General features: G+C 41.3%; 1 protein-coding gene across 1 annotated transcript in view; it reads right to left on the reverse strand.

Annotated features, from left to right (window-relative positions):
• Positions 1-20,910, reverse strand: part of MYO10 (myosin X) — a 468,050-nt gene that overhangs the window by 44,310 nt on the left and 402,830 nt on the right. The window contains exons 28-30 of the mRNA XM_030207302.1: positions 7,187-7,282; positions 5,695-5,788; positions 224-279 (exon numbers count right to left, since the gene is read on the reverse strand). Of these exons, the coding sequence (XP_030063162.1) occupies positions 224-279; positions 5,695-5,788; positions 7,187-7,282 (246 nt within the window). The remainder of the gene's footprint in view (positions 1-223; positions 280-5,694; positions 5,789-7,186; positions 7,283-20,910) is intronic.

A 20,910-nucleotide genomic window follows, 5' to 3' on the forward strand; every position in this document is an offset into this window, starting at 1 on the left:
TACATGCAGTATCTTCACTAAAATCTTTCTGATGTTATATTGATCTGCTGGCTTCTTTCTCCATATGCATATTTAAGTAATTTTTTTTTGTTGCAGCCAGGAGAAAAGAGGGATCTCTGGAAGTGGTGCATTGTTCTCTCCCCTCATCCCATGTTCAAACTTGCTGAAATTGATAACCTCTACCAAATCAATTTCTGAAATCAGGAGTTACATTTCAGCTTACCTATCTGGGCTGTCGGAAGCACAAACAGAATCGATGAGTCCTACATCCAGTGTGCCCTGTGTCATAAAAAGGAAGGGTGAAGGTGTTGAAACGGGCTATTAAGAAATTCACACAGATGAATTTGCTCAAATTATACTGTGATTCAAAACATACTGTCAGACCAGCTTACAAATATTACCTGCCAAGCTCTACAACTTCGAAACATTTATGGTCAGTGAGGCTAGCCAGCATTACAGATCAACATAAAACGTGACAAGATAAGTCATTCGATTTAAAACAATTTTATACAGTTCGTTTTAACCGCTGCATTTAACCATGCACAGGCAGGGAGGGAGGTAGGGACCTGTAGTGCAATGATGGACGGGTAATAGTGCACTGGTACAAGCTGAAATACAGGAACTAATCACTGAGAACTATCACATATTGTTTTACCTCACTGAGTAATATTATTCATTTATATATATATGACAAATTGATAGGTTTCTTTACAACTATCAAGTTAAAATTTAATGCCAAGAAGTGTTGAGTGATGTACTTGGGGTGCGGAAACCCAAAAAAAGAGACACTGGATAGGAGGGGGAGAGATTAGTAAGCTCGACTCAGGAGAGAGACCTTGGGGTGTTGGTGTCGGAGGATCTGAAGGTGAAGAAACAATGCGACAAGGCGATGGCCGTGGCCAGAAGGATGCTAGGCTGCGTAGAGAGGGGCATAACCAGCAGAAGAAAGGAGGTGTTAATGCAACTCTACAAGTCGTTGGTGAGGCCCCACTTGGAGTATTGTGTTCAGTTTTGGAGGCCGTATTATGCTAAAGATGTAAAAAAACTAGAAGCGGTGCAAAAAAAAGCTACGAAAATGGTATGGGATTTGCACTGCAAACCGTAAAGAAGAGACTTGCTGACCTGAATATGTATACCTTGGAGGAAAGGAGAAACAGGGGTGATATGATACAGATGTTCAAATATTTGAAAGATATTAATCCGCAAACGAACCTTTTCCAGAGACGGGAAAGCAGTAGAACTAGAGGACATGAATTGATGTTGAAGGGGGGCAGACTCAGGACTGCGAGCGGAGGAGTAGCCTAGTGGTTAGTGCTGTGGACTTTGATCCTGGGGAACTGAGTTTGATTCCCACTGCAGCTCCTTGTGACTCTGGGCAACTCACTTAACCCTCCATTGCCCCTGGTACAAAATAAGTACCTGAATATATGTAAACCGCTTTGAATGTAGTTGCAAAAATCTCAGAAAGGCGGTATATCAAGTCCCATTTCCCTTTCCCTTAATGTCAGGAAGTATTTTTTCACGGAGAGGGTGATGGATATGTGGAATGTCCTCCCGTGGGAGGTGGTGGAGATGAAACCGGATAATGGAACTCTAACATGCATGGGATAAACACAAAGGAATCCTGTTTAGAAGGAATGGATCCGTGGAATCTTAGCGGAGATTAGGTGGTGACGCTGGTAATTGGAAACAAAACGGGAGCTGGGCAGACTTCTACTGTTTATGCCCTAATAGTGACTGAATAGATAGTGATGGGCTGGAGTGTAAATTTTAAGGGGTTTCGATGTTAGCTTCAGAACTTAGTACGTACTAAGAACAGTACTGGGCAGACTTCTACGGTCTGTGCCCTGAGAAAGGCAAGGAAAATCAAACTCGGGTATGCATATAAAGTATCACATACCATGTAAAATGAGTTTATCTTGTTGGGCAGACTGGATGTTCAGGTCTTTATCTGCCGTCATTTACTATGTTACTCTTTGGGGTTCTACGTGGAATGTTGCTACTAATTGGGATTCCAGAATCTTGTAACTCTTTAGGATTACAGAATTTTGACAACCTTTAGTACACGAACAGTGCTGGGCAGACTTCTACGGTCTACGCCCTGATCGTGACTGAATAGATATGGACGTGTAAATTTTAAGGACTTCGACATTAGCTTCAGAACATTTAGTACAAGAAGAGTGCTGGGTGGACTTTTACATTCTGTGCCCTGAGAATGGCAAGGACAAATCAAACTCGGGTATAAAGTATCACATACCATGTAAAATGAGTTTATCTTGTTGGGCAGACTGGATGGACCGTTCAGGTCTTTATCTGCCATCATTTACTATGCTACTATGTTTAATGCCTATATGACATTGATGGGTTTTGGCTTTTTTTTTCTTTAGGTGTGAAATATGCAGATGACATGCTATTGTTAATGCCAGTTAAGAATGGATTGAATGATTTCTGTATCTCTAAAGTTAATTATTAATAGTCTCATCTATGGATTTAAACAATGTCAACAAGACTAAATTACTTTGGTTAGATAGAAACACTGATTCTGTGCCAGACTTCTTAATTATTTCTGATAGTCTTTCTTTAAAGGTGGAAAGAACTTCTAAGGTTCTTGGTGTTATTCATGACACCACTCTCTTTTGAACCTCAGGCAAATCATATTATACAAGTTGCATTTTTAAAAATTCAACAGTTACGCAGAATGTCATTTTTTTCATGTTCAGCATTTTACTGTTCTGGTGCAGGCTATTATTTTAACTCATTTTGATTACTGTAACATTTTATATTTATCTGTTACTACTAAAGTTCGTCCAAAGTTACAAATTTTACAAAATACAGCAGCCAAGCTTATATTGAGACTCAAAAGATCAGACAGTGCTTCTGCTGCTGTTATTTCTCTTCATTGGCTATGGTTTGTTTAAATTGGATTGTAAAACATTCAAAATGTTTGATGGATTTTTTCTGGCTTATATATGCTCATTATTTTTTTTTTTATTTCCTACAGCTAACAGTATTACTAGAACTAGAGATCCATTTCACCTGTTCTTGCCTTCTTTTTTAGAAGTATAAACATTTTCTTGAGGATTCTTTCATTTATCAAGCTCCTCATTTCAGGTTATCCCTTTCATCTGTTCTGCATTCTCTGGGTTTCTATTATTCTTTTCATAAACATTTGAAAGCTTATCTGTTCAAGAAATGTTTAGCCTAACTTTGTTATATAATTTCTCTTAGTTATTACCCGCTTTGAACCACTTTTGTGGGAGTTAGCGGGACACAAGAGTTATATTATATTACAGGTTACTGATTTGCAGATATCCGCAATAGAAGCCATTCTAAGATTGGCTACAGAAACTTTGCTCGCAGACAGCGAGCAGTGACTCTTCCTAGAGATTTTAAGTTACTCTTATTATAACAGAACTTGAAACAGTCTGCAATCCACCAGTAGACAGTCCTAGTTGATGCTAGTAGACCATGATTGTATGGATTAAATGTAACAAAAAGTTGAGAGCACTTGAAATAAAATAATAAAAGCATGATGACAATCTAAAGTGTAAAGAACTCTCAGCATCACTGGAATGTGGTTTTGGAAAAAAACTGGGAAGGGCAATCAACTGGTTGAGATGGAATTCTGATACAACTTTGGGTAGAAATTTGGGATGAGTTCTTAGAACCACCTTGTTATGCAAGAACTGAGTGTAAGGAGGATAATGGACTAGAGCCTGTAGCTCACTAACTCTTCTGGATGATGTGATGGCCACTAAGAATAAAGTTTTCCTTGTGATGTGCTTAAGCAGCCGTTCAAAAGGAGACTCAAGAAGTTGCGCTAGTACAAGTTGGATTAGGTATGTTGATGGAAGGGCAAAGATTCATGAGACCTTTCATGAATTTAGACTAAAAGATGGAGAGATTGGATTTCCATCAACGATGTCATGGAATACATAAAGAGCAGCAAAATGAAGCCTCACTGAAATTGTCTTCAGACCAGAGTTGGACAGGTGTACAAGATATTCAAGAATAGATTGAACAGAGAAGGTAGTAGGGTGAATAGAATTCTTTTTACACCAAAGGGTGAAACAAGTCCATTTGGATATACAAGTTCACCTAGTGGAGGGTTTCCTGGATGCTAAAATGTCATCTCTAACTTCGGAAGAAAGCAGTGCAAATGAGTTCAGCCTGCATTCAACAGGCAAGCTGTTAGATTCAGGGACCACAGATCTGGATGCATCAATTTCACGTTTTGTTAAGTTAGGAATGTTAGATGAGTTCCTAGATGTATTGCTAGAGACACTGCCAGCGATAATAGAGGGAACCAGATTTGTCTGGGCAAGGAGAAGCAATTAGAATAATGTGAAATTATCTCAGATGACCTTCTGAAGTACTCTGGAGATAAGAGAAACTGGAGGAAAAGCCTTGAGAAGTCCTTGACCCTGTGTGATAGCAAAGAAGTCTTGAGCAAAATGGTGAGGCACTGGCCTCACTGAGAAGAAGAGTGGACACTTTGCATTCTCTAGTGTAGCAAACAGATCTATTCAAGGTTTCCTCCAAGCTTGAAAGAGATGAAGGGTTATTTCCAGATCCAGAGACTATGTGTAGGGACTGAGCGAGTCTGCCAACTGGTTGTTTACTCCCTGAATGTAGGAAGTTTGAAGGGTAGCTTAAACAGAATGAGCTAGACTTCAGACTAAATGAAAACCAATGAAGCAGATCAGTAATAATAAAAACAAGGTTTATTAGAAAAACATCTAAAATATACTGCTCGACACAGGCCGTGCTTTGCCCAGCAGGGCTGTGTCAGGGGCTATAAAAATCAAATAAAATATAACAACTGATTAATAACAAATATGTAAATACATAAAATCAATATCAGCTGATAACATACATACACCATGACATAACCAAACAACATATATATAAAAACTATATATAAATATATCAAACACCATATAGACATCTCAATCGAATTCCACTAAAAATATAAATAAAATATTAATACAACATGTAAAAAGCAGATAGATAAAATGTCAATCTGCTAGGGCTTACTACTGGTGCTGCCTCTGGAACAGTTGTCATGATTTCTTCCAGCACTGCAACGCTCAAACTAACTCTTTTCACAACCTTGCACAAATGGTGCAGGGATTTTCACAGCACTCGCATCACCAACTTTTGCCGGCTGTATGGCCACTGCAACTCAGCGTTTTTATCAAATTGTGGATATCACAAGGACTCTACAGCCAGGACTTTGATTTCACTCTTGTTTTTAAGCACTTCTATTATAAAATCAGAGATACAACAGACCCCTAAGGCAGGCCTTCGGGCCGAAACACAGCCGTGTCGTCTTTTACCCGTTTCTAATAAAGACATTTCTATATCCTCCTTGGATCTACCTCACTGTTTCATTCGCTAGCAAGGTTTTATTCACTCCGAGCAGCATAATACTGGGAAAAAAATAAAAGAAAATCTGTTCCAGAGTCAACATGAGCTGCAAGTCTACAGAGGATATGTATCAGGAAGATTTAGGGAGATGCACTCAAGGCTAATGGGAGCCACCATTGGCTTATGAGCCTTAAAATGAAGAACACTGGCCCAAGGAGTTAAAAGAGCCCTGGAGACGCTCTCAACCCTCCTGCATGAAGTGTACTGTTAGGTAGTGGCTTGGGATACATAGTTTTTCTCTAAGGAACATCAAAGCCCACTTACCACAGCATTTTGTGGGTTTGCCTGCTCATCATTCATCTCCCGAATCTCCTGCTCCGTGGACACATGGACCTGGCTCATCACACTGAACCATTGGCTGCAACAAGAAAAATAAATACGTCAGCTACTGCCTTTCTACAGAAAATGAACAAAGCAGCCTCCTTGCTAAAAGAATCTGTTCTCCATGTTTTACGTATTTGAGTGAACTTAAGATGTTATTCTATAGCTACAAGACAAAAAAAACCAACCATCTTTGGGCTCAATATTCATAAAAGCTGAGCTCTTAAAATAGATGCCTAAGTTAGGTGTCTAGAAGCCCCTTTTGCACAGAATGCTGATGCAGAGACTTGAGATGTCCAGATCAGGATATTCACAACTCCCCAATGCCTTCTGTAAAGCACATGTGTATTTTCCAGCAGGCTTATATGCTTTTGCCAACACATACAGCAGGAGCAGCAATTTCACAAACCTACACATGCAGAGAGAGTGCAATTGCTCAGTATCTTAGTTATTTAGATGCTGGCAATTAAACAGAGAAGTGCTGATTTCTGATACCTATACATGTAAGTGCTGGCAGCTAGACAAAGGAGATAACATAAGCGGAGCCAATTAAGAAGCAAAGCACCAGAAGGCTAATGTTAACATTTTAAAAGGCTCAAGAAGAAAAATGGGAGGGCTAAACACAAGCTCAGTAACTCGTCACTTCTTATTCTGTGTCTCTTTTTGACTGAAATTTGCTAGGGAAGACTCATCAAAATGTAACACTGGTTAAATTTCTGGTGATGGCACCTGATTAATGCACAAGATCAGGCAAATATTCAGCAGCGTGGTGACTAGAATAAGTTAAATGCAGATAGCCATCGTTCAGTATATTCCATATATTTAGAACACTATTATAGGGCCCTGGTGCTGCAAATCTTAAAAACTGACAGCTGGGTGGACTGGAAAAGGTAATGGTGCAGCTTTCTCTGCACGCATGGGTTGTGTTTACAGACAACTGGCCACCTCCCGTAAATGTTTTGGAGAAAGGCAAGAAGTACGTGATGCAAGCCATGAATGGCTCATAACTTGCTTGCCATCCTGACATCTGATTGGGGACTTACTGTTTGACTTTTATGCTGCTCAAACCACACATTCCAAACAACATTCTTTCCAGTAATCACCTTCTTCCTGTACTCCCACCATGGATGTCGCAGCCGGGCTGTCACCTTCCATGAATGTTACTGGGAGTCAGATCTCTCAGTCCAGGGCTACTTGCTAGGTGGCAGGTAAGTAAAAGTGAGGTTCTTACAAAAGGCACATGCTGGAGGTCACACAAATGTTTCAATTGACTTACAAACCCCTCTAGCTTTTCTTCCATGGGGGACAAAGTGGCAATGAGTGTGTAAATGTATCAGCAACATGTATGCAGTGCCATAGGCCTGCTTGCTTTGTAGTGTGAACCATACGAAGCTAAAGTCTCAAGATGGGCAGTCAAGGGACAGCATAACCTTACCTTGCATCTTCAGGAGACTCGGCAACCAAGTGATATGTCCTGTCCTCCATGATAATATCTATCCCATTTTCTTTGCCAGTGTTGTCAATGATCTCTCTGAAAATAAAGAAAAAAAAATACAGCCATTGCATTAGAAACCAGAAATATCTTTCAGGACAGCTGGCCAAAAATCTAAACCCAGTCTATCTCCCAATCATTCTGAATCACTTTCCTGCCCATCCTCAACTCGTTCTAATGCACAGTATAGCTCCAGACACTTTGGTATTGCTCCATTGAAAACTCTGAGCATTTTCTCAAGACACATGTATGACAGTGTTGCTTTGCTATTAATTTTGCACATATACGTAAGTGTTATTTAACTACATATAGGTACCCATCTTTCATCAGCACACTATGTAAGGACTTAACCTCTTTTTCAATATCTATCCCTTTCTCCCGAGGACACTGTGAATATCACTACCATGGTATCCCCAGAACCCACGCAACCCATCAACTCCCAGTTGAAGCAGCAGCTCCAAAATAAAAATCAATGACCCAGCACTAACAAATTATTGTCCTTCACAGTAGGAGCAGCTTCAAAGGGTGAACACTTTACACAGGGCAGAATTTTGTCTCTTGCAGATCACGCATCAAGCTGTACACCACCTTGAGTGAATGCCTTCAAAAAGGCTTTAAATAAATCCTAATAAATAAATAGAAATCCGTGCAAAAAAAACATTTAAGGTAGTTTCAAGTTTTTGTTGTCCGTATGGACTAGCCATGATTACAATCTGAAAAGCATTATGCTTCCAAGACTAGCTGGCATAACGGGCAAACAGTGATGCAAAATGGTAAAGGAGGAGAGAGGAATGGGGAGTACACTTTTTTTTGGAGGGGGGAGGGGAAGAAAACAGGAAGATACAATATGTAGGGGTGGGGGGTAAGGAGTGGTGAGTATACTTAGGTCAGCTTCATAGGGGTTGGGAATGCTGGGGTGCTGCAAATGTTTTCAGGGCCAGTTTGACATATCTGTAATTGCCACACAAGACTCAAAAGTTATTTTCTAATCATTACCAAGGATTTGAAGTTAAAATATAGATTTTCATATTTCAAAATGGAGAGCATTAGTTAAGTATCACTCCTATATACTGTGAGAAACCTTCCCTCACCCCACCCATACAACAATATCCAATATAGTCAAATTTGCCCTGCTCTGACTTACATTCATTGTGTGTTCACCCAGGGTCAAGTTTAAAGTGTCAAGGAAGGATTTTAGAGGTTTTAAGTCTCTGATGAAATATGTACGTAAATATTTGGTCTATTCAATAAGGAAAGATGTCCTAATGCTTTTTCTACAATCTACTTATACAGAAAAGGTGACGTAACTCCATTTTGTGCCCAAACTGTGGAATCCAGTGCTATGGCTCTATTGAATATCTTCCATTTAGAAAGCTTTGTTAAATCTCGGTTACTTGATATCCCTTTCTTACTTGCTTAGTGCTATCTTTACTTTTTAGAGCCTCAGAGTAGATGCTGATTCTGCTGAAACTTATGCAAAAGATTTTTATTGTTCTGTACATTACAGCTTTAAAATGTTTTTAATGTTTTAATCTGCCTGTATATCACCTGGACATTATCTGGATCAGTTATCTTATGCTTTAACAATAGATCTGCATTTCTGAAGTAGGCTGTGAAAACTGTAAAGCTGTTTATAGCTATTCTGCATGCTGTTTTTAGATTCTTTAATTTGTAATTTGTCAATTAGTATTTCTTATCTTTTCATTACTTTTTTTAATTTATTTAGGGTTGCATTTTGATTAAAATTTGTAATTGCAATTAAAAGGTATGTTATTCTTCCCCCCCCCCCCCCCCAACCTCCTTGTGACTCTAGGCAACGGAGGGTTAAATGACTTGCCCAGAGTCACAAAGAGCTACAAAGGGGGGGAGGGGGGGCGGGGGAATAAACAACATACCTTTAATTGGCAATCAATATTAAAATTTTAATCAAAACGCAGCCCTAATTGTAAATAAAACATTAGAACCCAGAACCAGAGAAGCTTGTTTTATTTTGCACACATCTTCGGCTTTTGTAAAAGTACAAAGGGCATAGTGTAAGTTCAGAATCAGTAACGCTCTGATGCCAATCAGCCTCAGGGAGCACCAAGGTATGCATTTCCAAGAAATACACCTGTCTCTGTTATTAGACTAATCCATGAGATAGTTAGTTTAACCTACAAATGTGACCCTTAAGAGAAGAATTCACTACTGAAGAGTATTATGGTAGGCTTCCAACACTCTTGGATAAAAACACGGGGATTGGGCACTGGAACTTTATTCCACTCTAGTATATATGTAATGAGAGTCAAGAATGCCTAAGATCTAGTTAAAGATTGTTTTTTCTCTGGGCCTGAAGACTATAATCTTGCTATTTTGTTTACAACAGTACTGGTGGTATTTATTTTATCTACTGTAGTCTATTACTAGGGCCAGTTCAAGGAATAGTGGAGCCCCGAGTCAACTCATTTCCGGTGTCCACTATTTATTTATTTTTATTTATTTAGATTTTGCTCACACCTTTTTGAGTAGTAGCTCAAGGTAAGTTACATTCAGGTACACTGGGTATTGCTCTGTCCCTGGAGGGCTCACAATCTAATTTTGTACCTGAGGCAATGGAGGGTTAAGCGACTTGCCTAAGATCACAAGGAGCAGCAGTGGGAATTGAACTGGCCACTTCTTGATGTCAAGACTGGTGCTCTAACCACTAGGCCACTCCTCCACTCCACTAGTTCGGCAACACCCCCATCCAGTTTCTTTCCACCTCCTCACACTGCTCCCTCACCTCTCTCTCTCTCCCCTGCAGTTCTGTAAAGTTTACGTTGATTACTGGCTGCAGCAGCAGCAAGACAGGCTGCCTTCAGAGAAACGTAGAAAAATGTATGCAGAGTCAGATAAAGACCATATGGCCTATACAGTCTGCCCACCTATGCCATCTACTCTCCCTTAAGAGATCCTATGTACTTACCCAAGCTCTCTTGAATTCAGATACTATTTTCACCGCCAGCACAAGGCCGGTCCATGAATTCACCACTCTTTCCTGTGAAGTATTTCCTCAGGTTACTTCTGAGTCTATCCCCTTTATCCTATACCCCCTTGTTCCAGAACTTCCTTTCAACTGAAAATATTTAAATGTCTCTATCTTATCTCCCCTCTCCTGCCTTTCTTCCAAATTACACATATTGAGATCTTTAAGTCTGTCCCCATATGCTTTATCATGAAGACTACTTTTCCCTATTGGCCATTCTACTCCCTATGCACCAAGCATCATTTTAGCTTTTGCCTCTTCTACCTGTTTGGCCACCTCAGATTATCTCATATGATCACACCCAAATCCTGCTCCTCTCATGCACAAATGTTCTTCACCCCCTAAACTGTATTGTTCCCTTGGGTTTTTGCAGCCCAAATACATGAGACTGCATTTTTTAGCCATTAAATCTAAGTTGCCAAATTCCAGATTATTCCTCTGGCTTTGTTAAGTCCTTCCTCATGTTATCCACATCATCAGGGGTGTCTACACTACTGCAGATGTTGGTATTATCCACAAACAGGCAAACCTTGCCAGACAGTCCTTCAGCAATATCACTTACAAAAATGTTAAAAAGAACCAGCCCAAGAACCAAAACTTGCAGCACAACACTCATAATATCCTTTTCCTAAGAATGAGCTATATTTACCACTACCCGCTGTCGTCTTACACTCAACCAGTTCCTAACCCAGTCAGTCACTTTAGGGCCCATACCAACGGCAATCAGTTTATTAGTCATCTATGCGGAACCGTGTCAAAGGCTTTGCTAAAATCTAAATACACCAGGATTTTTTTTTTTAAACTTCCATTTCAAAAGGAGAGGTGACCTAAATCCCTGTACTTCTGAGGGTTACATCTTACACAAATATGTGGAATGAATCCGGTCTGGGCTTCCACGATGGTATTTTTGAATAACGGAGCAGAGAAGTAGGGGGGAATTGGCTCTTCCCAAACAATGAAGGAGATGTATAGGTGGTTAAGAGTCTTTATTGCAAAACATCAAAAACGACTCAACACAACGGCTGTGTTTCGGCGCCTAAGCGCCTGCCTCAGGAGTCTTATAATGTACTGCTGAATTGAAGAGAAGGTATAGAAACAGAGTTTCTTTTTAATATAAGTGGGCTATCAACGTAACCCATGATCAAAGGAAAAAACCTTCATGGATTATGTGGGGGTTTTTCCCCCCCGTCTCATTTTTGAATAACGTCCACGCCTGGTTTAGTGTCCTAACCTTAGCAGCTGATCCTTTTAGTTTCTTTTTAACCATTTTCCTCATTTTATTATAGTCACCCTTTCAAAAATGCAGTTACAGTAGATTCCCTTTGTGGGTTCATCCCAGATAGTAGCACAAACTTGATCATGTTATGATCACCGTTTCCTAGGGGACCCAACACTGCCATCTCTCGCACTACGCCATGCACACCACCAAGGACCAGATCCAAAATGGCTCCCCCTCTAGTTGGTTTCTGGACCGGTTGTTCCAAGAAGCAGTCATTTATTACATCTAGAAATGTTATCTCCCTGGCACTCCCTGATGAAACATTTATCCAGTCAATATTGGGGTAACTGACATCACCCATTATTATAGCGTTGCATTATTATAGCGTTGCCCAAGTTGCCAGCTTTCCTAATCTCTGTAAAGCTAAGTGGATATTAAATGCTTCTACAAAGCTAAGTGAAAAATAAATGCTTCTGCTTTCTCGCTGCATGTTAATTTTTAAAGGCAGTAGTAAACCCCTTGATCTACAAATGAGCGAGACGTTTATTTCAGCTTCTCCAGCCGACACAGACAGTGTTCAATGTTTTGAAGATTTTTATAGCGACCATTGAAAGACTATTTATACAGTCTTTCTATAAAGGTTTTGCTTCTCTAACAAGGTTCCGATTGACAGAACACTCTCAATATAAATATTCAAACAACAAGAGAATACACACATGGTGTAAAGACTCCTGATGCAGGCCAGTTTGGCTGAAACACAGCTGTGTTGAGTCATATCACCTTTCAATAAAATCTTGAGTTTCAATATATATATTTTTTTGTGTCGTCTTGATTTGTTTTGTACTTTTTTAGATTCATATTTTTTGAATTTTATTTTTTAATTTTCCTATTTTTAGTATTTTGGGTTTTTATTTTACTCTTTTTTTATTTTTATTATTTATCGTTTTTTTGTGTCATCTTCGCAGTTTTTGGCAATTGAAAAAGACAGTTATGAGGATATAATAATTAAAATTCAGAAGGTCTTTGGCCAATGATTGGTTTGAGTTCCAAGGCGCTATAGTTTCTGAATGAATGGTGAAACGATTGCACAAAGTTCAACGTGTCAACCACCGCTGCAACTTCAAGCCTTCAACTGCTGAGGCCTTTTTTCCCTCCATTTTTTATTATAAAGTAAAAACATATAAAGATGATTCAGTTGTGACCACCTGTATGAAGTATATGCAGGAGTCCTTGAATTAAGTTTTTTTTGAGTGTGTATTCCCACTTTTTTTTTTTTAATTTAGTTGGGCTATTCTGTAATATGGCACATAAATGCAATGTTGTAGTTCGAAGGTGAGTATACACATGAGCAGCCTGGGTGGAGCGTATAATTATGCAGTTAAATTACAGAATACCATAATGTACACGTATTTTCCAACAATTTTACAACAGCTCTATGGCTGGCATAAATGCTCTCTCCTAAATACATACGTGAATTATATACCTGGTTAAACTAGTATTCTATGAAGAAAAGTAGGCACCTACTTTTCTTTATAGAATGGGCTACAAATAGGAGTCTTCTAGGTATCTAAATATATACACTCCATTATAAAACAGCCCTTTAAGTGTACATAGCAACCATTAAGAAATATATAGAGTTCAGTCACTAGATTTCACAATTCAATTTACAACGAAAACACACATTTGAAATCACTCAGAGCTAGCCCAGTAGGGATCAAGGTGTGACAGCAAGGGGGAGGACTGGGTGGCAGAGAAAACATGTGCAGCACATCTTGTGGATTAATTTTCAACCCCTCTCTATGTAAATGCATGTTTATGTGTATGTTTGCGTGAGTTTATGTGTGTTTACATATAAACATATAAACACTAAGGTGTGGGGGTGTGTCTCTATACATACATATATATACGTGCATACACACACACCAACACACATCTGTGTGTGTGTTTATCTGCATGTTATGTCTGCGTTTCTCTATCGGCAGAAGGAGCAGTTTGAAACTAGCAATTTCCTAACACCTACATTTCAGTGTATCAGTGTTTCTATGATGCATGTGCTGAATCCCCTTTCCCATGAAATGCACTTGGACATGGATTGCAACAGACAGCATCACTATCTGGTTTACACGTCCACTCTTGACTGCAAAATCTCTTCACGTCTGCATTATCTGAGGCTGGGTGAATTCCTGGCTGTAGCCCTTTTCCTGTCAATGCTGAAATTCTCTCAAACTGCATCTCGAGAATCAGTCAGCAAAACAGTAACTAAAGGTGATTCCAGGGTGAGGGAATGAGTGGAATTATACCTTCACACTGCTACAGTAATGAACATCAAAGGGGAAGAGAGCTTACAATGCTGGTAACTTATTAACATCTAAGACTTAAAGACACTTACTTTCCTTTCTGATACTATTTTCTTACCAAACGTTCTGGGTGGGGGCAAGGGTATAGAGTAAGCTGTTGACTATAGATCACTGCACTGAGAGATGTCAACTCATGCATGACCAGAAACGTGCAAAAACATGTCAACATGTAGCAATGCAGTGAACACAACACTGAGGCTACCCTGCCCCCCCCCCCCCCACACCTCATGATGACATAGAATTGTGGCACACACAAAACAGTCTCACAAAGTAATTAGGTAGGACTGTCTCAGTGGCTCAGAAGTAATGCTGCATGCTGTAGATCTGGGTTCAGTTCCAAGGGCAGGTCTTCCTTTCCCCCGAGTCTAGAATGAACTAGGAATGAAGTAGGGGGAAGCAGTCATAGACCACAGAAAGAGAAGTAACAGTCAGTGCACAATTGTAACATCTACTGGCCACATTCAAGGTTAATGTGTACCAGCTGTCTTAGGGAAGCCAGCTCTTAATGAGCTGAAAAGGGCAATGTAAGAAAAGGAAAACCACTAAGCTAAAAATAATACAAGATATTAAGTCACTGAATTAGCCTCAAAATAAGGTCAGTTTAGCAGTTTCCACCCTTTTAGAGCTAGGAATATAAAGCAACAATCACAACTGCATCCTCCAGGAGAGAGAACCCCATTCATCTTCCAAGCATCACCTTTTGGCTAAATTTTGGGAATACAAATATGATGTTCCAAAGGGAGAATTGCAGAACCCTGGAGTAAAAACTAATAAAACAAAGATGATGATGATCTATTATCAGTTTTTACTCCAAGGTTCTGTGATTCATTTTTTACTGGGTACCTCTTCCTATTTCCTTGTCCTTTGGCATTCCTTTCGTAGGGGACCTTTCTCCTTTTTTGCTTTCTTGTATTCCAAAGGGAGACCCACAAGGAGTTCACTGGGTCAGAGTTTTAAAAATATAGGACCCCTACCTGGGGAAAGTCCCTGGTGGAAATGGCAGTAAGAAAAATGGGGAACAGGCCAAACACACACAAGCACAATAAAAGGTAGGAGAGGATACTGGCAGGGCAGGATTAACCCTTTTGTGGGGCCACAAGCAAACGAGTACAGTAGAAGTTTGTTATAAGGGACCTGGATATAATGGACACATGGATATAGAAGACAAAATATTTTGCCCCAGCTGAGAGAATAGGAATTTCAATGTATTTCTCTTCGGTTATAGTGGACTTCCGGTAGCATGAGACCATCTTACATGATTGCGTGACTTCAAAGGACCATGTATATAAGGGACTCACATGGTGGTTGCGCTTCTAGAGAACATATAGATATTCTTGCTTTACAACATACGTGGTGAACTAACTTACTGCTAGTACTGATGTCCGACAAACGTAGATGTTCTGCGCTTGATTTGGAAGCGAATATCGCCATAATCACAGATATTAAGCATGGGCAGAACCAGTCAACTGTACATGCAAGATTAAATCTTGCAAAACATACAGTAAATAGGATATGGCACGAAAGAGAAAAGCTTAAGCAAGCGTGTGAAATGTCTTCTATTGCATGTAGAAAGCGTTTGCAAACAGCAGCATTTGAAGAATCAGCACTGTAGTGTTGGATGGCTGGACAGATTCAAAGACAGATATGAAATCGTGTTTCATGAGGTGTGTGTGGCAGCAGTGGATGAGGAAATCACCACCAAATGAATGACATCAATTCTACCAAAACCTGTCGTCATCATACCTACCACGTGATATCTTTAATGCTTATAAGATGGGCACTCCCCCCCCCCCCCCCCATCTACTCCCTGATAAGACCATGTGCTTCAAAGGAGATACATGTCATGGTGGAAAACAAAGCAAAGAACACTTGACTGTAATGGTTTGTGTAAATACCGACAACAGCCAAAAACTGCCACTGTTAATCATTGACAAGTTTGAGAGACCCTGCTGCTTTAAGCAAGTAAAAACGCTGCTGACCAAGTACACTTTCAACAAGAAGGCTTGGATGAGTTCAGAGTAGAGAGTTGCACGGGGACAGAAATGCAACCCATCCCCGCCACAATCTAACCTGTCCCAATCCGTCCCAGTTCTCTTCTGTGGATGACTCAGTCACTCACTCAATGTTTGATACTGAGGCCTGGCAGTGCCTGGAAGACTCACTACGTACAACTTGAGCAAATCTCCTGTACGTGTTGAACTTGAGTTGAGACAGAGAGAGACCCGGGTGAAAATGTGCAAGTGCTCGTCAGGGACGTCCTTTTTTTTTTTTTTTTTTAAAGATTATGGATGACGGACGTCTAAGTGTTAGGCGCTCAAGTCCCACCTTCACCATGCCTCCAACACCCCCTTGAAATTTGGCCGTTTCTCTGAGGACATCCACGCCTTTGCTCTGCCCGACACTCCCTTGAAATTTGGCTGTCCCTACGACGGGGCAGTTGAGGGCGTCCTTCTTTTCGCACTGGAGGAGAGCTTGGTGTCCGCCCACTAAAACAAAGGTATGTGCGCGTGTCCCCACGGGAATCCCGCCAGAACATCCTCCATCCCCACGGGAATCCTGCATGTTTATTTCCGGCCCCGCAGCACTCCCGCTGACCTGGAGGGGATTCCCATGGACTCCGCGGGATCCTCACAAACCCCGTTCCTGTGCAGACCTCTAGTTCAGAGATTGAATGAAACTGAAGAAATGATTTAAAGAACAGAAACGGCATGTATTGATGGTCGTAGACAACTGCCCGGCGCATTCAAAAGTAAAAAATATGGACGCTGCGACACTTGCATTTCTGCCACCTAATGCTATTTCATACTTACAACCATGTGATATAGGACTGAAAGAACCTCAAGGTGAAGAACAGATGATTGGTAGCGAAGCATTTAATCAAGAGCACTGAAAACAAAACCAACTTGGACATCAATAGTCTTGCTGCAATGCAAATGCTATGTTCAGCTTGGAACTCTGCTACCCAGCAGACAATTGCGAACTGCCTCACTAAAGCTTACTTTCATAGGACTTTGCATGCCGCTGAAAATGCGCTGCAAACTAAAGACTCTAGTAATCAAGAAGATATTGATGACTGTGAATTGCCTCTTTCCAGTTTCTTATCTAACAGCAGCACATTCATGGATTACGTTGACGACGCAGTTGAAATACCCTAGGCATATGCCTAGCTTGCCTATGCCTTAATCCTGCTCTGGATACTGGGAAAGGCTGGAGACTGTACATAACTTACAGAATATAAGTTTGGGTTTTTTTAAAATGAATTTTTCATCTTGGGGGGATTCAAACTATCTGCAGCAGTCACAACACCTGAAACTATTCAATGATGTTGCTGCACCATTGCCAAACAAACATACACACAGAGGGGCCCAGTATGAGGCTTGGGGAGGCTTAGCCTCCTCACAACCTGGTGGGCTGGTTCGAGCAAAGCTCAACTCACAGTTTCAGTCCTCCCTCATCTACACCCAGCAGCAGGAGACATGCTTAACTGCATTTTATCCGCTGCTATTGTGGCGCTAGGCTTGCAGGATGAGCTGCAAAATCTTGCAGGTCATCACAAGATTAACTCCTTGGCAGCAGAAGATGAAGTGAAGTTTTATTAAAAAAAAAAAAAATTATATTCCACATTATCTATGATTCTAGCTAGGCAGCTTACAAAAAATTCATAATACAAATTCACAAACCATAATATACAAATATTATAAAAACAATTGACAGTAAGCTTCTACTCTAAAACATCCAAAAAGGTAATTGAACACCCCCCCCCCCCAAAAAAAAAAAAAGCTTTTAATTGCTTTCTAAAGGACACGAAAAACTGGACTTAAGCTCTTCTCTTGCAGTGCCCCAGACTGGGGGTTGTAAAGGCAGCCGCACTGAGTGGAAGAGCCAGGGATAGCTCACCAAAAGATTATAGACAATGAAAAAGACAAGTAAAAGAATTGTTTGTTCTCATTCCATAGTGACAGGCATACGCAGAGACTATTTGATGAAGCAAGGTAAATAGCACAGCCTCTGGGAAAAGGGTGAGAACAGACTTAGATTGGAAAGAGGGAGGGAGGAGAGAGAGGGCACGAACAGGAAAGGAGGGGGTGAGAAGGGGCCAGACTGGAGAGAAGTGATGAGGCGGTGGGAATAATATCTGCATGGCGGTGGTAAAGGAGGGGGGGGGGGGGGGAGAGTGAAGGGAGAGGAAATGGGTCAGAGTGGAAGGAAGGAGGAAAAGAAGGGGACAGAATGGAGGAAGGTAGTGAGAAGTCATTAGAGTGGAAGGAAAAGAGAGTTGATGAGGTGACAAGGTGGTCAGCAGTTTAAATTTATTTATCTGCTTACAATTCTGACATGTACTGAATGGTGTATGTTCAGGACCAGCAGGTATTAATCTGTCTATGGAGGGTCACTCTGATTATGACACCACATCTTATTAGCTGACTGCTAACAGCAACAACACCAAGAATAAAGGAAACTTGAATACCCAATTCAGCACCAATTACCAGGCTGAAAGCCCTGTCCCTAATTCGCTATAACAACAAGTAGGTGAAGAAAATAGAAACAGAGAAAAATGAAGGCAGATAAAGACTATATGGCCTATGCAAGTTTGCTCATCCATGCCATCTACTTTCCCTTCCTCTCTTTAGAGATCCTATGTACTTATCCAACACTTTCTTGAATTCAGATACAGTCTTCATCTCCACCACCTCCATCTGTTAGTAGGGTGCATAACCCATCAGTCTAAACTAGTCTAGCGGGATAAAAAGGAATTGTTTATTTGTGCAAATTATATTTCATCTATTAAAGTATAATTAAAGTATAATTGCATATTTCTGCAACTCTACATTTCATAAATCAATTAAAAAAAAAAGTTGGATGGGGAGCTAATTCCATATTGATATAAATTGAGATAGTTTTGTTATGCAAATTTTTGTAGAATAAGTCACAGGTGGGATTATAACAGAATATATACATATGGCAAGATTCTTATCTTTTCAAATTGTCTGCCCTTGTCACATCACTGGAGAGGATTATCCATCTGCACCTCCACCCTGCCTCATTCCTCTGCATCAGCCTCTCCAAACAAGTCGACTAACACCTATGTACACATTGACGACTCCAGAGGCGTAGCCAGACCCAGGGCTGCCGACGGGGGGGGGGGGGGGGGGGGGGGGAAGACAAAATTCCCCGGGCCTCCAAGGGGGACCCGGCGCCCAGTGCCATACCAAGGGCAGGGCGGTCTGCCCCGGGTGTCAGCTGGTGAGGGGGTGCTCCGCTCCCGCTGCTCCCACCAAAAAGGCTGCTGTCGCTGCAGTCCCCACCTGCCTACCAGCTCCGATGACAGCCGACAGCCCTCTTCCTTCTCCTGCCACCACCCTGCCTTTAAAAATAGAAATCAGTGAAGCGGCGTCGCAGGCAGCGCCTCACGTCTGCCCTGCTTGTAAAAGAAACAAATTGGCTCGTCGGGCCTTCCCTCACTGTGTCCCGCCCTCCTCTGAAGTAACTTCCTATTTCCACGAGGGCGGGACACAGTGAGAGAAGGCCGGAGTCGATTTGTTTCTTTTACAAGCAGGGCAGACGCGAGGCGCTGCCTGCAATGCCGTTTCACAGATTTCTTTTTTTAAAGCCAGGGTGGTGGCAGGAGAAGGAAGAGGGCTGTTGGCTGTCATCGAAGCTGGTAGGCAGGTCGGGTCAGGTCGGGAGGGGGGCTCAGATGGGAGAAGGGGACTGGGGCCTGAGAAGGGGCCAGGAGGGAAAATAGGGCCATGCCTGTGGGGTGGGGGGGGGGGGGGGGGCTGGTGGGAGAATGGGTCTGGGGCTGAAAAGGGGAGCCCTAATGCAGGGCATGTGGATAAAAGGGGCTGGAACTGGGGGCTGAAAAGGGGCAGGGGCTGAAACTGGGGGGACTGGAGGCTTAAAAGGGGACAGGGAAAAGTGGCTAGGGCTGAAGCTCGGAAAAGGGCTGGGGTTGAAACTGGGGACTGAAAATGGGGGCAGGTGGAAGATGTGGGCTGGGGCTAGAGCTAGTGGCAGGTGGGATAAGGGGGCTGGAACTGGGGGCTGAAAAAAAGGGGCAGAGAGGGGAAAGATCCTGAATGGAAGGGGGAGCAAGAGGGAGGGCAGACCCTGGATGGATTGGAGAGGGAGGGCAGACTCTGGATGGATTGGAGAGGGAGGGCAAATGGTGGATTGAAGGGGCAAAGAGAAAGGGCAGACAATGGATGGAAGGGATAGAAAGGGTAGACAGTGGATGGAAGGGGCAGAGATAGAGGGCAGATTTAGATGGGAGAGAGAGTGCAAACACTGGATGGAAGGGGCAGAGATAGAGGGCAGATTTGGATGGGAGAGAGAGTGCAAACACTGGATGGAGGGGACAGCAGAGAGGGCAGACACTGGATTTCAGAGTGAGAACGAAGACACATGTTGGATAGAAGGAAGACAGTGAAAAGAAGATGAGGAAAGCAGAAACCAGAGACAACAAACTGTAAATAAAATATATTTTTCTTTTTTTGCTTTAGGATAAAGTAGTATTGTAGCTGTGTTAATAAATGTTTATAATAGAACATGTGAAAAAGGTAATCTTTTTATTGGACTAATTTTAATACATTTTGACTAACTTTCGGAGAACAAAACCCCCTTCCTCAAGTCAGGATAGGATACTGTAACAGCACTATACTGTATTGACCTGAGGAAGAAGGTTTTGGCCTCTGAAAGCTAAATGTATTAGTCCAATAAAATGGTATTATTTTATTTTCTATACTTGTTTTATTTCTATTTGTTAATTTGTAAAGTGGTGATTGGTATTTGTTAAGTTTTTTTCAAATTTATATCTGCTGTCTTTATATTTTGCACAGTACTAGGGGACACTTTCTGTTTCTGTGGCATTGCATTGTATGCAGAGTCTGGTATCTTGGGGGTTCAGTTTAATTTTTGTCTAAATAGAAAGTTTATGATTACTTATTCTATAGTGGATGAAGTGTATCTGTGTTTGTGAAAAAGACATGGCTTTCAGTTGGCACTGAATGTGCAGGATCGACGATCTGTACTATTCTGTCTGGTTTCGTTTTACAATAGATGAATTGATGTTCTAGTGCTCACTGTA

Source organism: Microcaecilia unicolor, chromosome 1 (assembly GCF_901765095.1).
Source record: "Microcaecilia unicolor chromosome 1, aMicUni1.1, whole genome shotgun sequence".
In the NCBI taxonomy this organism is placed as follows: Eukaryota; Metazoa; Chordata; class Amphibia; order Gymnophiona; family Siphonopidae; genus Microcaecilia; species Microcaecilia unicolor.